Consider the following 16,976-nt stretch of genomic DNA (forward strand, 5'->3'; position numbering starts at 1 on the left):
CCCATATAAAACCTTCAAGGGAAAGTGGCGTCACGCTCTTCTTTTGGAAGTGACTCCTTACAGTGACCTCACTGCAAGAGGAAGGCCATGCTCACTGCATCCTCAGCAGCTGCTGCCTCTCCAGAATGAGGGGCTTGGAGTGCAGGCTGTCAGAGAGCTGTCCAGAGCCGTGTGTCTCTGACTATATGGAAACAGTCATCTTGCCCCTGAAGTATATTGTCCCAATTCCTCTGTCACTGTGGCCTCTGAAAGTCCTCCCATGAGTATGAGCACAGCTGGGTCCATCTGGAAGGCAGGCAATACCTGTTTGTAATCATAAGGACAGCCCTCTTGTTCCCAGGAACAGCACAGTGGAACTGGTAGGCCTCGCCCTCCAACTTCTTGATATGGTTCTGAAAAAGAAGCAAGAGTTAAGACTTGAGAACGATATGTATTTAAATATAACTTGTATAGCAGCTGATGATAATCGGTGTTAGGAAAAGGTGCGTTAGAATCAAAATCAGATACTGCATATTGGCATCTGCAGCAAGAAAACAACCTATTTACAATATAGTCATGCATGCTCTTCACTGTTACCTTAAGGCACAGGTGTATGGAATGCTTACCAAGTGTGCGTCTGATGAAAAATATTTTGTTCTTAGTAACTTAAGAAACTCAAAGCTATCAACTAGAAACAATCACACATCTTCATTAAGAATATATAAATATGGTAACATAAAACCACCACATTAATATCTCAGTGGTCCTTAAAGGGTCCCTCCCTGACCCTTTCTGAAAATTCAGAAATAAGTGGTTCTGAAATTCTTTTCACAGGATGGTTCACATTTTTCTTCAGGTTCCTTTGAGAGAAGTATGTGACTCTTGAGGCCCAGGGGCTGGATGGCTCAGTGGATAAGAGCACTTCTCTTTCAGAGGATCCAGGCTCCATACTACAGCTCTCAATGTACTGAAACTCCATTTCCAAGTTATCTAATGTCCACTTCTGGCCTCCAAAGGCTCAGCCAAGCACCTGGTGCACAAACATATACCCAGGCACACACACACACACATATACAAAATACTTTCTAAAAAGCTAAGACCCAGCCATGTTTTTGGAGAGGGTTATATACCACATAATGATGAGCCTGCAAGGGCTCTGCTGTCTCTAAGTATTTGGTCATGCAGATTAAGCACAAGTAGAAAAGAAACACGTTTGTATGAAATCATATTTCTGGCTAAAATAGGCAATTATGGACACAAAGAATTTCTAGCATTTCAAAATATTTGCAGAGTTTATTCCTAATGCACAAATAACCCAAGTATAAATTATAGTCAATAAAATATTTATTTTTTCAAGTATCTTAAAACTATTGACTTAAATTAGTCAATACACATTAGAAACAAATACATTTTTATAACAAATACTAATAAATATCATTGATATCACTTCTAATGAGTGATTGAAGATCAAATACATGGGCATAAAATACAGAAGACAGATACACAGAGTGAACAAGAGTCTCCCACTGTATGACTGAGAACATACCCCAAAGCATCAGGATCATACAGTAGACATACACACTGCCAGGAAAGCACGCTTGGTGTTGCGATTGCAAAGCTTAAGTACATTTTTCATTTGTGGTGTTAACGATAGAACCCACAATTTAAAAATATGCTGTCATTCCTTGCCAATTACAAAAAGCCACAAACAAAGACTGCAAAAGCCATGAACGAAGAAGAGAATTCCCACAGAGCTGAAGCGGCATCTTCAGAAGGCATCTTGGAGGGGAGATGGGCACTTGTTTCACAGTCAACCCTGTGAATTCTCAACAATATTTTGCCATCAAACCCTCAGTTTTTTCAGAGAAAATAGGAAAATAGAATAGCATGCTATAATAATGTAGGGCCTTTAGCTGGCTCTAGGAATATACATGACGGCAGGGTTAGGTCAGAGAAGCAGGGAACAGAGCTGCCGGCTTCTCTCCTCACAGCTCCATTCTTTATCAAGCTGTGTTTCAACCACCAAGAGTCCTCATGTGCAATTTATCACCAGGATACACTGGAAAACATCTTTTCAGTGCTATTAAAAACCCACTAGACTCTGAAATTCAGAGCAAGATACAATCACTGAGGGTAACAGGAGACCAGACTGACCAATGCAAAACTCAACATCAGAAATTTAGTAACGTTTTGGTAAAGGAAAGGATCCTTTACCCATTCTTTTTCATCCCTTTCAAATTAATTCTAAGGAAACAGCACAAGGCATGAAAAGGCAAAATGCAAATGTACACTAGTATTAATCACAGAGTTAATAATATCACTGAGTACAGTACAGGAACCAATGTCGGAGAGAAGAACAGATTACACAATGCAAGATTACCTCAGTGAGTAGACAAGCAAGGGTTAAAGTGTTAGTAAAACATTTCCAAACGTGGAAAAACATAATTAGGTAGAAAAGCAAAGAAAAACACATTAAATCTTGTATGACCATTGAGAATCATCAGCAAAATAAATAAAGTCTGCCTATCTATCTACACATACAAATACATACATGTACCATTCAGCAGCATTATCCTAAGGTAATACTAGAGTGGACTGTGCTATACACATATGGCATGTAAGTGAGGATTTTCACAGAGGAATGCTCAGTATGTTTAAAAAAAGGTAAAGGGAGCTCAAAAAGACCCCCAACTAAGTTACTTAGAATAAGCCAGTATTACAGCAAGAGCGAGGAAGATATAATCTAATACTCTAGGACTCTGTGACATTGCAGGTCTAGTGACACTCACTCCGTTAAGGAATCAATCCAGCAGAGTCCAGCTAATCAGAAAGTGAGTGCTTCCTCCTCAACTCTCTGATCACAGTGAGATGGGGAGAGATGCATGAGGTAAGCTCAGGTACACTCGAAAACACTATCAAACCCCACGGCAATTACCTTCTATTTCTTCCAAAATTATTACAGTATATTACAATTTCAAGGGTTGTCTGACATCATAACAAAAACTAAAGAGTCATACTAGATGACTATAGCCTTAGCTAAAATAACTTTTTTGCTTAATACATACATTTATAAAAAGAGAAATCACAAGAATCACTAAGGAGCTAATAAAATAGAACATAATAAAAAGACCCCAGATTTTAGAGGATCACAAAAGTCTCAGTAAAATTGCAATATATTCAGGAAAATTACAACTTGTGGCTCTCACACAGGAGCTATAGATTGTGCTTGATTCTCACAGAAGCTGCACACAGGGGACACTGTGCTTATCCCCAGTTATCGAGGCACTAGAAGCTTCTTGGTTATTGTATTTTGTTTTGTATTCTGGCTACTATTAATATTTACATATTTGTCTATCCTTGGTCCCGTGAACACAAAAGTCTTGTTTGGAAGGAAACGTGGTGATGCCAGGGCTCAGCCTTGTGCATGCTGCTTGACCTGAGCTGTGTCCTGCCAAGGGTACAAATCACTTCCTTTGTCCATCCAGTGCTGTCTGGTCTTGGACGTCAGTTATTTTCTCTTTATAGTATTTTAAATGTGAAGTGACAGTGTTTGCTTTAGATGTAAAGTGTTCAATTAATTGCTTTTAATTAACTATGTGTTTAAAACCATAAATGTACTCCTTTAATCCCAGCACATGGGAGGCAAAAGCAGGAGGATATCTGTGAATTCAAGGTCAGCCTGGTCTATACAGAGAGTTCCAGGCCAACCAGGGCTACACAGTAGACCCTGCCCAAGAAAAAAAAAAAAAGAATATATAATCCAACTGAATGCTTGCATCTTAACAGCTTCATTATCTTCAAATATATATATTATGAATCAAGATTCTACTTTGCCTTCAATATTAGTTGATAGATAAGACACTGTTAAATCACAAAATTAAACATTTCCATTATTATTTTAAATAGAAATTAAAATATCATTTACTTTGGGAATTAGTGGGGTATAAATGATAATATATAGTTATTTTGTTCGTATCAAGAGAAATCTCTGGGGATTAAATCTATGAAGTGTCAGTGCCATATGCATGTGTATGTTTCTGCATATGTCTTGAATGGGTGCACACATGGATGTGTGCCATGGGCACACGTATGTTTGTGTATATGTCTCTGAAGGTGTACACACGGGGCTGTGTGGAGGATTGAGCCGGTTATCAGATGTCTGCCTCCACTTCTATCTTTTGTCTTGCTCTGACTGTGAGAAGGGTCTCTCACTAAATCTGGTGCTCACTCAAATAAGTGAGCTGCCTGTCAACAAGGGCCAGGTTCTGCCTGTTTCCTGACCCCTACTCCACCCAGCACTGGAGCACAGACATGTACCACCCACCATGTGTGGCTTTTCTATGGGTACTGGAGATTTGAATTTAGCTCTTTGTGCTTGCTAGTAAAATTTTACCAACTGTGCCATCTCCCAGACCTCTAAGAGTTTGTTTATAAAAGGAGAGATATCTATACATTCAGCTGCCAGAGAGGTAATTTTCCTAATTGCATGTTTTGTTACTAACTCTACTTACAGTAATTAAAACTAGCAATTATGAGGTAAGCGTAACCAATAATGGGGCTCAGTTTTCCAAAAGCATCCCTGATGAAGGCTACATGTGCAGACCACATAAAATTACTTCATTTATTTAGTCATAACTGATTTAGGGAAGAAAAAAATATACTGAAGGAACATTCTCCTACAATTCCTATGCCAACTCGTCTCAGGTCTAAGGACAAGCTCAGAGAAACGACATATTAGTTATGAAAACACTATGTCCTCAGTTAATAATCCCATAACTTGAACAAGTTTCGGGTGTTATGTGAATCATCAAGATTCAGAAACATAGGCATTCACTGCACAGAGCATCCTTCTCAACTTCATCTGAAGTGTACATGAACAACCTAATACACAAGGGATACACTTTCCAAAACTGTAGCAAAAGATGTGCTCTGGGCTCAATGTCCTTTGAACTCAGAACCTCGAACAAGCGAAGTTATTTCCTACACCATGGAATCTTTTACACCAATCTCTTAGCCCCGTGTAGAATTACATGAAGCCACAATTTTCAACTATGGGGCACCATTTTGAAAAGCTCAGATGGAAGGTAGAGTTTATAAAGAAATGCCATTAAAATTGACTCTCAGTCTAATTCACACACAGTTAAACAACAGTAGTTTGATTTGAGTTAAGGACGGAATCAGGCAGTACAGGAGACATTTACTCCTGTGTTCCCAGTTCTTGCTGTGTAGGCAGAAAAAGAAAGAAAAGAAAGTTAGAAGCATGCAAAAGGATAAAATGTAATCACATATAATAAAAACCAAAGGCTAAGAATGACTAAGTCATCTTTATCATAAAGTACGAAAATATTAGTGAGTCTCTGTTGAGGGAAAGCCAGTCCTAGGAGAATAGTAATTTAAGTATATACATATTGTTTAAGTATAATTATTTAAGTATAATGAAACTGTAGCCAAGATAAAATGCCAAAATACATTAATTTTTTAAAATGTTTAACAAGGTTATAAATGTATAATCTCTTTTTCTCTCCACTAGTTCTGTTAGCAGAATAATCTCAGATTCTCACAGTAAGAGGAGCCAGGTCCTGTGGCTGAGAGCAAAGGGCAGCAGTGGAATTCCAACATTAGGCACAAAGCAAGAAGCCAAAAGAAAGCATGGTAGGTAACTAAGCAATCTGGAGAGGGACGGTGAAACAGCCTGCAGCGGCTTCCAAAACAGGCTTTTGTGTGCAAAGAAAAGGCCTCGTGCCTTGCTCCTGTCCTGTCCAGAGATGAGTTATCAGTTAGCTCCTCTCAACAGCCAGGCCACCACGCAGAACTACGAATTCTACTCTATAAACCTGGAGACTCCTTCAGAGTTTCACGATTGGGTATTTTATCTCCCATGAGACTTCTGTCCTAGAATCTTTCCATTTCACAACCATGAAGAGCAGCATTTACCTCTAGTAGGTCGGAGCCCTCAGATTCCTGCCTGTCATATGGACGGATGATACCATCTTCATGGATCAGGCGAGGTGGGCGGAGGCTGGACACCTCCTCAGTTGACTCTGCTACCCTGAATAACATAACAGAAAATACTTGAGTATCTTTCAAAGTCAGACCAATTTATGTCAATCAAACTAACAGATAAGTAAAAACTATTAGTAATTTTTAAAACTCATTCAAAGTGAAGAAAAAAATATATTAAAGTCATGCCTAAACATCCACCCTTTTCTTGAAGAAAAGGTCGCAGACACCCTGTAGCCCTGCTGTCTATTGTGCCTGAATATAAAATGAAATTAAATGAAAAACAGGCTGTAAGACTCATTTCTTTTTTCACTCCTTTCCACAGTACTACTTGGCTTTATAAAGCCACCATGACTTGTAATTAGATCCAAGAGCCTTAAGAGAAAGCTAACACAGCACACCCGCCCCAGTGTATGGAAACCCTTACCTCTGAATGCCTTGGAAGGTGCTGCTAGCCATATCTATGATCCCGCCAGTTGGCCGAGCCACAGCACCCACAAGCCCTTTTCCAATTCCTTTAAAGAAGCCGGCAGCGCCCTCCTTCTTGGCACCTTTAGGAAACCAAAGCCATTAAATACAGAATGATACTTTAACATAAGCAAGTCTGAACTCAACACAAACCCAAGCCAACCCAGAAACCACAAGTATTTAGGTGTCTAGGGACGCTACATTTCGCCTTAACATGATAACATAGTTGTCCTCAAAGCACAGATTCCTGGGCCGAAGCCAGAGCGCTTCAGCAGATGGTTATGCCAAGGATGGGCAGAGATCTCCTAGCTACGGAGGCCTACACAGAGTTGAGAGGACTGATACAGCTTAGTCAGTGTACATGCCAGGAAGATTGGAGAACTTACCAGAGAGCACCCACTCATTCCATTACAACCACTAGGATATCCAAGCAGTATATTAAAAACAACTATTTTATTAAAAATTCTGTTCACAGACTATAAAATGTTCTACTATACAAATTAAATGCTTTGATCTATCACCACAATCGGTTTTAGAAAATCCCTGTTGTCTCAGAAAGCCACTCTGTACCTACAGTCTGTCACTATTTCCCCAGTGGCCATCTGAACCTATCGGACTCACTGCCTCTCCTCCCTGTTCCCTGCCTTCAGACTTAGCAATCACCCAGTATCCTTTCTTTCTTCCGGACACCATGCCCAAGCAGCTTTCACTGAACGGTCTATCAAACCTGGACTATGTTAACTCAGAATCATGCATGTTAAATTCATTTATACTGTGACATGTATAACTGCTTGGTTTCTGCTTATGGCTCAATAATATTCTACTGAGCAGATATGCCATAGTTTATTTATTCGTGCACTATGGATAGACAGGTCTTTTCATGTTTTTGCTACAATGAATAATGAAGCTAGGAACATTGGCATATAAGATTGAAAGTCTGACTTCAACACTTCGGGGTACCTTGCTGACACATACATTTCCATGTCTAGCTGTAGAGGGACAGGGAGAATGTTCTCCCATAAGTGGCTGTACTACTGTGTTCAGTAGTATGCTGGTACATACTGTCTACCAGCAGCTATGGAGACCCCAGTAGCCCCACACCCTCACTGACGTACTTCAATGATCCTAACTGATGTCAAGTGAGCTCTTCTTTCGATTGCCATGCACACTTCCCTGATGACTAAAATGTGCACTTGCATGTCTTCCTGAGGAATAGTCTATTCAGATCCTTTTCCTGTTTTAATCTGTGTTATCTTCTTGTTAGCTCTTACAAGATCTATTTCTATAGTCAGGCAATAAATCTCTTATCAAATATAGAACAAAACATTTATCTCATTTTGTTATTTTTTTTCTTTTTATAATAATTTTTCCAAGACCTGAGCTTTGTTTTAATTTTAGCAAACTGTCCTTTTCATTTCCTCATGGGATCCTCCAACACATAAAAACTTAAGTCTTGTTGAGTCCAACTTATCTGCCTTGTCTTTTGTCACCCGCGCCTTGGTGTCCTGCCTGGAATGGCTCTGCCAAACCACAGCACTAGCTCCCGCATCTGTGTCTAAGTTCTGACTTCTGCCCCACCCTCTGGCGCTTCATCCAGCCGGGGTTTATTTTACAGATGGTGTATGAAGGGCTGGACTACTGTTCTCCACATGCACGTGTCCCATCTGCTGGAGCCACTGCTAGATTCAGCTTGGCGCCCACCTCAGAGATCCAGTACTTGCCAGGGTTCATTGACCTACATGTCTACCTTCATGCCAGTATCATGCTACGTAAGCATAATCACTGTAGCTTTATACTTCAGTAAGCCTTAAAATTGGGACATGCAACATGTGTCAACAGTACTGGGACATGTAAGTTCTCCAACACTGCCTCTTAACATATATGTACATATATGTGTGTGTGTGTGTGTATGTATATGTATATATATGTATATGTATATATGTATATATGTATATATACCTAGCACATGTCAATTGCTACTAAGGGCCTCAGAGAATCTAATTTTCTTCTGGCCTTGATGAAAACATCATTCAAAATCTGAAGTCAGTCATTACTTAACCTTTCTGCTTTCTGAAGACAACACATTGATAATCACAACTGTAATATAAAGTTTAGTTGGTAATCCTCTCAATCAAACATGAAATATCAATAGCATCTGGCATGCATCCTTCTCCTATGTGCAGGAGAGAAGTGTTTTCTACTCACCTTCCACAGGCTTTGTTATTATTCCAGTCACCCCTCCAACAACTCCCTGAAAAAGAAATCCATCATCAAACCCAAGCAAACCCAAGGTGCTTAACACTAAACCAACCACTAGAGGGCTCCATAGACATACTAATTTTTTTCTGGTTTTTTTTTTTTTTTTTTTTTGGTTTGTTTTATAAGATTAAGAATTTAACAGTGAATAACATGCACATGTAAGTGAACATATTGCCTTTACAAACATTAAATCACAGGAAATCCACACTAGAAAGAGCTACAAAGCACATGTCCTTAGTCTAATAGCTCCAGTGTGCTCTCTAAGATAGAATCCTGAAGGTTCAAAAGGAGACTCACACGCAGGAAGCCCTTCCCTCCTCTGGCAAGACTGTCTCCAAAATCTTTAGGCTGTCGACCCATCTCCTCTCTTCTCTTCTGCTGATATTCTTTGTCCATTGTAATCGCTGCCAGGCCTTTCCCAACAGAACCGGTGATTCGAGATACAACTCCTGCTGCACCACCTACGGCATACCAAGAAGTCAGTCACCACTGTGCACAATACAGCATGCACCTGCTTTAAACAAGTACCTACAGTTCCTTCTCAAATGCAAATGAAAAAATCACTATGAATTTTTCTATCAAGAAGTAACACAATTTTTAAAGCACACTCATCCAACCTGTGAACATTAAGAGCCCAGGAGGTCACTGTTAAGTCACACCCAACAGAAATGAAGGAAATGTGCTTTAAAGGTTTATTAGGAAGGTGAACTCTCTCTTACTACATATAACCACTTGCTTTCCATAAACAATGCACTTTAGAGCAGTAATTACATATGCGGACACACATTGATCATACCAACCTACAGTGTGTCCAAAGAGACTTCTCACCCCAATCACTAATCCTTCAGCAAACTCTTCAGGACCTTGGACAGCACCCTGATTTAAAAAAAAAAAGTTCAGTATTAAACTTTAATAAGTGTAAGACTTTTAATCTAGCATTTTGAATATTCCACGAAGATAAAGAAAGTATAAAAATCCATAAAGACTAAGACCCTGCCATTTTCATGCTACCTCTTAAATACTCATAGATTTATACAACTATAGTTAAAAGCAGTTTCAACCCCTGTGCTGTTAGTGTTGTAGAATCTTCTAACAGCACGGGTGCCACTCACAGGCTATGATTACAGCATGCAGCTGGGTGTCACTCACCGGCTATGATCACAGCATGCAGCTGGCTCCCAGTACACTCTGCTGGCACACCAAAGCCAGCTGTGCTACTAGCCTGGGTCTACACTGTCTGACCCTCTCCTCCCTCTTATTCTCTCCACATGGTCCTTCCAAAACCCGAATGACTCTGGGCTCTGGACTCTTGAAACTAAGGTGGGCTGTGAGATAAGAATTCCATGGAGGCCAGTCAGTTCCTTAGAGCCCTTCCAGTCCTTTCCACAGCAGCAGAAACTGTCTGTAAGCTACCCAGCACTCAGACACGCATAACTACACAGAATACCAGAAAACTCGGGCACGCTTTACTGTCCAAGATAAGCATTAGATGTGCTTATTTGAATGTACAACAATCTTTCAATGCCATCTAAAGGACTTTAAATAAAAAGCTGATTTTTTTAATTATTATTTGAACAATAGTCCATTGCTGTATACAGTTAAAATACAAATACTTGTCATTAGAAAGCAGGACATTTGTTTCAGCCAGTACCTGGAAGGGCTCATAGAACAGTGCTTCAACTCCTTCTGACAGGCCCCTGATCAGTCCAAATGGGTTTCCAAGCACGTCTAAGCCCAATACAAGCACATACATCTGCTTCAAGAACTAAGGAAGAGAAGAGAGTAGATAAGTCCTTTCTGAATGCCAAAGGACATTTAGGAAGCAATGGGAAGAGGGGATGACAGGGAAAACAGTTAAGGGACAGTGTGTGCCATGACCACCAGCACCTCCACACCCAATACACCAACATGTGTGTCTTAAATCAACATCTGCCATTTAGCAGTCACGTGACCTCAGACAAGTCACCTGGTCTTTAGTGTTGGCCTTCCCAGCTACAGAGTGAAAGATTACACTGACCTGCATGAAGAGTGCGCATAGTAATAAATATAAAATTCAATGCTCATTGGTGTTCTTTATTTTTATACCATTATTAAATTATATAGGGAATCATTAGTAATTATGGCAAAATAAGGAAAATTTATATTTGTTTGAACCTATTGTTCACATGCGGCACAAGAACAATCTCCCAGAAGAAGGCAGAAAGACAAAAGCAGCCTTGCAGTTCCACCTGGCAACTGTACCTGAGTGGCCTGTGGCACCACACCACCTTGCCTATTACCCAATTCACACAGTACCTACTCTATGGGGAGAAGCTGGCTTAGAACCCCTCTTGCAATCCCCTAGCCTGCATTTTACATTTCCTGACGTGGTAAAGGTCTCACTAAAAATGGAAAGGGGCCTGGAGGAAAACACTTTTAATTGTATAATGGAAGACAAGCTAAAGAAATAGAAATTAGGGGCTGGAGAGATGGCTCAGTGGGTAAGAGCACCGACTGCTCTTCCAAAGGTTATGAGTTCAAATCCCAGCACCCACATGGTGGCTCACAACCATCCTTAAAGAGATCTGATGCCCTCTTCTGGTGTGTCTGAAGACAGCTACAGTGTACTTACATATAATAAATAAATCTTAAAAAAAAAAAAAAAGAAATAGAAATTATCTCCATGCACAAGACCTGACCATCAACCCAGTGAAAACCTAGCAGGGACAGGTAAGGGACCATGAAGTCCCATATGTCACTCAAAGCTTTAGCAGCCGATGGCTACTAGGGAGGGAAAGGAGTCAGTTTTCATCAGGGATGTGGCCACTGAGAGGTTACCCATGCTCTAGGGACAGTCCCACACCCACGCACACAGGTGGCACTGAGTGGACTCAGTGGGCTGAAAGAAAGGGAGGGGGAGAAGGAGAGAGAAGGGGAGGGAGAGGGAGAGAGGGAGAGGAAGTGAGAGAGGGAGAGGGAGAGTATAGGAGGGAGAGGGGGTGGGAAGAACTTGGAAGTAAGGAAATGGACATGGATTAATCAAACACTATATGCACATATAAAATGTTCAAGAGGGAAAAGTTAGAATTACTAAGAATATCTTGCTATCCTTTCTTGATATGAACATCTAGGCTGCACTGAAAAACATCAGCTCATCATAAAACTAGCCTAAAATTATATTTGAGCCTTCATATCATAATGAAATACAAGGTAGCTGATCTAAAACAAACCTCATTTTTAAAAGGGGACTGAAATGAGACACTTAGGAAACCACTAAGCACTGCTGAGTGTGGTAGGCATGCCTGTGAGCCCAGGGCAGCGCAGACCGAGAGAGGAAGACTGAGTTCAAGGGCAGCGTCAGCTGTCACGTCCAAGGCCAGGTGGATGGCAGGAGAGCATGGTTAACAGCCAACAGCAGCAAAGCCACCGAGGAGCCAGACTGACACGGTCACAAAGCCGTCTCCGCTCGTCTGCATTCCCCAGCACCCGTCTGTGGTGCTTTATGAAGTGTTCACAGGCTCTGTAGGAGGGCGTTACCTGTTCACTGTAGTGTCTGACGACGCTCCACATGAGCTGATCTCTCTTGTAAAACTGATAGCGAATCTCATAGTAAGCAAGTCTGCAGAGACAAGGGAAAGGTTATGGCTACTAGAATGATGCTCTGAGCACAAAGAAACCATCAGTAGCAGCTAATTCCAGTCACAATTACACCTGGCATCTAAATATTACAGTAATGGAATCATTCTAAAAGCCATAATTCTCATGTAAGATTTTTATACATAAATAAAGGAGAAAACGATTTTTAAAAGTCAGTCACAGTACTGGAGTTGTACCGCAGTGCTAGAGCACTGTATATCCTGGGACTATGCTCAGCAGTACACACACATGCATGCGTGCATGCTCACACACAACACACACACACACACACACACACACGCAAACATGTAAGCACATGCATGCACGCACGCACGCATGCACCCACAAATAAATATCACAATAAAAATGGCATGGTAAATTTTAAGTTTTGTCTCATTGCTCCCCCCTTTTGATTCTTTCTTTTCTATGCATCCACAAAACCTAAAACCTTCTGTATGTCACTTTTAAACCCGACATTATGAATTCCATATTCTTATAATGACTCCTCAAGCTTGACCAATAATTCCGTATATTCATAATGACTCACTGAAGCTTGCCTGTAAGCATTTGACTCCATGTGGAGTGTTCCTTTCCACAGCAGAGTCAGAGAGTAGTTCCTGCGTGCAGACGTGCCCAAGGTTGTTATAATACAGGGACTGCCAGGTGCAGAGCAGGCGCACCTCTTTGGTTGTATTTCAGGATCATTTTACAATGAAGTCCCTTCACTGAGTAATCAACAAAAAAATCCCTAAAGGCCATCTTCATGTGTATGTCTGCATATGTGTGTATACACACAGAAGTGTCCATTCATACACTAGCATTTTAAGGTAACCATTTCTTAAGGTCACCCATCTCTACTGTTAATTACCATGTTTTCAATGCTTCACTTTATCACTTTATTCACATGTATTTCTGCTAACAATGGTGGGCATCTCTAATACTGCCCGCCACCTCCACTGTCTTTCTGTGACCCCTCCACAGTCTGTGGCTGCTCTGTCCCTGACACTCACTCTCAGTGCTTGACACTGACACTAAGAACCATCCCCCCGCCCTGCTGCCATCCTGCTCCACAGGTTCCTCTTGAGAAAAGTGTTCTCTTTTCACTCAGAGAAATTAAACTGAAGCTCTCTCTCTCTCTCTCTCTCTCTCTCTCTCTCTCTCCCTCCCTCCCTCCCTCCCTCCCTCCCTCCCCCGACAATTTTAGCTAATCCCATCTCATATTTCTCTCTGGAATTTTGTCACTGCTTTCAAAAGAGAAAGACAACACTACTCAGAGATTTATTCTATAACAACTTCTACTTATGTGTTTGCTCGTGTGTGTGAATGTTATGGCAGGGTACTCCTGTATGTTTGGGCACACATGCATATATGTGCACACTAGCATGTAGAGCCCAGAGGTCAGTCTTGTATGCCAACCCAAGGTGTTTTCTGCCATTCTTTCTGAGATGGGCTCTCATACTGTTCTGGAAATGGCCAAGCAGACTGGACGCAGTGAGACACAGGGACCCACCTGCTACCGCCTCGCCAGCACTGAGACCACACATACACACCACCACACCTGGATTTTCTATGGGTTCTGGGAACTGAGTTCAGGCCTCCAGCACTTCGCCAGTTGACCTTTCTCCCCAGCCCTTAACCTTTCAAGTCTTTCAGTTTGGATTTTATACTTTTTCCCTCATTTTCTCTGAAACTTAGCACACATGTGAGATGGTAATAATCTAAAAGGAATTTTTCTCTCAGGTGACCACTTATTCCAATACCTTTGTGCACTCTTCAGTTCAGTAGAGCTATGGAGTGCAGGTGCGCTGGCATGCGCACAGCCTCCTCTCTGTGCAGCACGCGGCTCTCCTCTCTACACCTGGCTACAGATCACACTAGCTCTCGCTCCCCTGCTACACGGTCCTCACTAGAACTCAGTAGTAAAACATGGTCAATTCATAATATACACTTCAAAACAATTAGGTTTTTATGAAATATTCACGTGTAACCAAAGTTATAACTTGTCCGAAAGCCCTGAGTATAACTAGACACAGAGCACACTCAAGTCACAGGCAGGAAGACTCTAAGCTAAGGTTGCACTAATGGGGACAGTCAGTGCCCTGAAGTGCCTTGAGAGGGACTGGCTCCCAGCATGCACTCTAGCAAGGCTCTTACTTGAATATGAGGTCATCCACATCCGTCAGAGTGGCACCTATGCTTTTCAACAGCAGGTTCACAGAATGAATTGCAATCATTTCCTGTTTCTCTTTGTCTGACTCCTCACCTCCAGATCCCAAAGACAGACTCAAATGTAACTGAAAGGAAAATAGCATTCAATAGAGGAAAATCCTGGAACAAAGCTGTGTAGTTCCAGATCTTCTAGCACCACCAAAGGTGCCCTGGGGAAGCTTCTTGCAGCCAGCTCACATACTACACAATAGATTCATCACAGGTACATTTGATTTCCGTGAGTCTTTCCATAAAATACAAATTAATCTGATCTAAGATTAAAGTTCTACTCCCAAAGTGAATATACACCTCTGTGTACAGATGGAAAAGATTAGAATCCTTTACAAAATTGAATTGCCATCTGAGAGTAAAAAAACACCAATGGGCACACAAACACTGCACCAGGCAAAACAGTGGCTAAGCATCTACTTCTATCTAACTCAAACTAATTTATAAAAAAACAATCAACACTAACGAACTCTGCAAACTTGTGTTAAAAACATTAATCCCAATAACAACTGATCTATACTATAGAATGAAAATCTATTACATAAATTAATTTTAGACTTAGTTTTCTGGAAATGCCAGACATCTCCAAACTAATGGAATGGTTTGGAATAGCAATTCTGTTTTATACATCCTGTTAGCTGAACAGACAGGCGAATATAACCATGGTGCTGTGGTAGGTTCCCGAGAATGCAGAAGAGCATTAATATTGTAATTGTCAATCTGGACCATTACACAAGTACAGTGCACTCTAGCTGGCTGCATTTGTGTATTTACTAAGAAGCCATTCTTCCCTGTATGAGCTGAAAAGAACAACAAAAGAGGGACAGGAAATGGGTTCACAAAGTACGAAGTCAGGGAAGTGAAAGGTATTCAATTTTCCACCCTCTTAGTTACAATCACACACGAGAAGGAGGAAAAGCACCACATCAACAGCCTAATTCCCACATCTGCACTTTCTCGTGCTAGGGAGGGCACCCATCGCTGCTCTATTTAGACAGCAGCGTCTGCTCCAAAGTGCAACCCAAACATTAAACACTGGTGAGCACTCTACGCTTAATTAAGAAACTCCAATGTCAGCTTCTTCCTGAGCACAGGGGTTATTAATTCAACACTGGAGAACATGCTCTAGTGGTTCCTCTGTGGGAATTATGGCTGTACATATGTCACAGAGGACTGTCTTAATTGTCACCATTAGTCAAATGATACCCCACTAAACACCTGATGTAACAAATGAAGCTACACTGGCTTACAGACCCTTGGAAAGCTCAGAGGCAATCACACTCTACCTTCTAATAACAAACCTTAACAGGGGAAATGTGGAAATGTTCAAAGAAACTCAGGATTGACATATCAGTCATTGAAGACTCCATCAACTCTGTGTTGAGAGCATCAATATCTTGTTGGATTAACTTTGTCTGAAAAATATTAAATGGTTAATTTTTTTCCTTACTGCAAGAATTAGTTCAAAAATGGCTAATTTTTTCTTTATGTTTGGCTCAAGAAATAAAAATTGTTACCCGTTTTCTTTCAGCCTCAGGATCACTTGTAGGGGTAAACAGAGCAATAACAGCCCCGAGGAACCCCTGATCAACCTTTAAGGCCATTTCCTGGATGAGAACCATAAAATACCTGTGAGAGAGTAAACGTATGTATTTATATGTTTTAAGCTAGGAGTAGTGGTGCACATATTTAAGCCCAGTACTCAGAAGGCAAGGACAGGCATATCTCTGTTAATTGAGGACAGCCAAGGCTACATAGTGAGACCCTGTCTCAAAAATCAAAACACAAACAAACAAACAAACAAAAACCTCAAAAAACAACAAAAAAAGGTCATAACTGATTTTTTTCACCCAAAAGCTACAATTCTTACTCCTTTGTGTCTTAACATTATGCTAATAAGACTTTAGTCTCCTTAAGCTGAGACTTATTTATTACAGAGAAAACCACAACTAAAGTAATACTGCTGTATTAGCACTTATCACACTGAGAGACCCAAATGTCCACATTTATCATGTCACAGGAGATGATAAATTGGAAGACATAGCATATCTATTTGATCTTTAAGGTTCAAGATGCCTGCTCTAGAGAACACGGCTCGGGGATATGTGTACTTATATTCTAATGGGCATTAGAGATAATTAAAATAATTCTAATTGAAAAGTATATACAGACTACTTTAAAATATTTTTAAGTATTTAAAAGTTCACCAGCCCAATAGTAGATGGATATACTCATTGGGAAAAGAGATTTTGTACAGAAGTCACTCCCAAACAAACAAACAACAAATTAATTTTCAAAATTGACCCTTGTTTCAATTCCTGGAGCCGAACAGTAGACTCTACTCACTTGAACTGTAAGACTTTACTGTACTCATTGAACCTCGTAATTACACTCACATCGATGAAAGGCTTGGGTTCTAAAAGAAACACGGTAGAGAA

At 40.7% G+C, this 16,976-nt stretch overlaps 1 protein-coding gene across 1 annotated transcript in view; it reads right to left on the reverse strand.

Annotated features, from left to right (window-relative positions):
- Positions 1-16,976, reverse strand: part of Vps13c (vacuolar protein sorting 13 homolog C) — a 152,811-nt gene that overhangs the window by 7,934 nt on the left and 127,901 nt on the right. Inside the window, exons 69-80 of the mRNA XM_052187918.1 lie at positions 16,885-16,954; positions 16,056-16,167; positions 15,840-15,953; positions 14,476-14,615; positions 12,223-12,304; positions 10,358-10,471; positions 9,507-9,582; positions 9,004-9,167; positions 8,653-8,698; positions 6,407-6,530; positions 5,914-6,028; positions 304-392 (exon numbers count right to left, since the gene is read on the reverse strand). Coding sequence (XP_052043878.1) covers positions 304-392; positions 5,914-6,028; positions 6,407-6,530; positions 8,653-8,698; positions 9,004-9,167; positions 9,507-9,582; positions 10,358-10,471; positions 12,223-12,304; positions 14,476-14,615; positions 15,840-15,953; positions 16,056-16,167; positions 16,885-16,954 — 1,246 coding nt within the window. The remainder of the gene's footprint in view (positions 1-303; positions 393-5,913; positions 6,029-6,406; positions 6,531-8,652; positions 8,699-9,003; positions 9,168-9,506; positions 9,583-10,357; positions 10,472-12,222; positions 12,305-14,475; positions 14,616-15,839; positions 15,954-16,055; positions 16,168-16,884; positions 16,955-16,976) is intronic.

The sequence above is a fragment of the Apodemus sylvaticus genome, chromosome 7 (genome assembly GCF_947179515.1).
Source record: "Apodemus sylvaticus chromosome 7, mApoSyl1.1, whole genome shotgun sequence".
NCBI classification, from domain to species: domain Eukaryota; kingdom Metazoa; phylum Chordata; class Mammalia; order Rodentia; family Muridae; genus Apodemus; species Apodemus sylvaticus.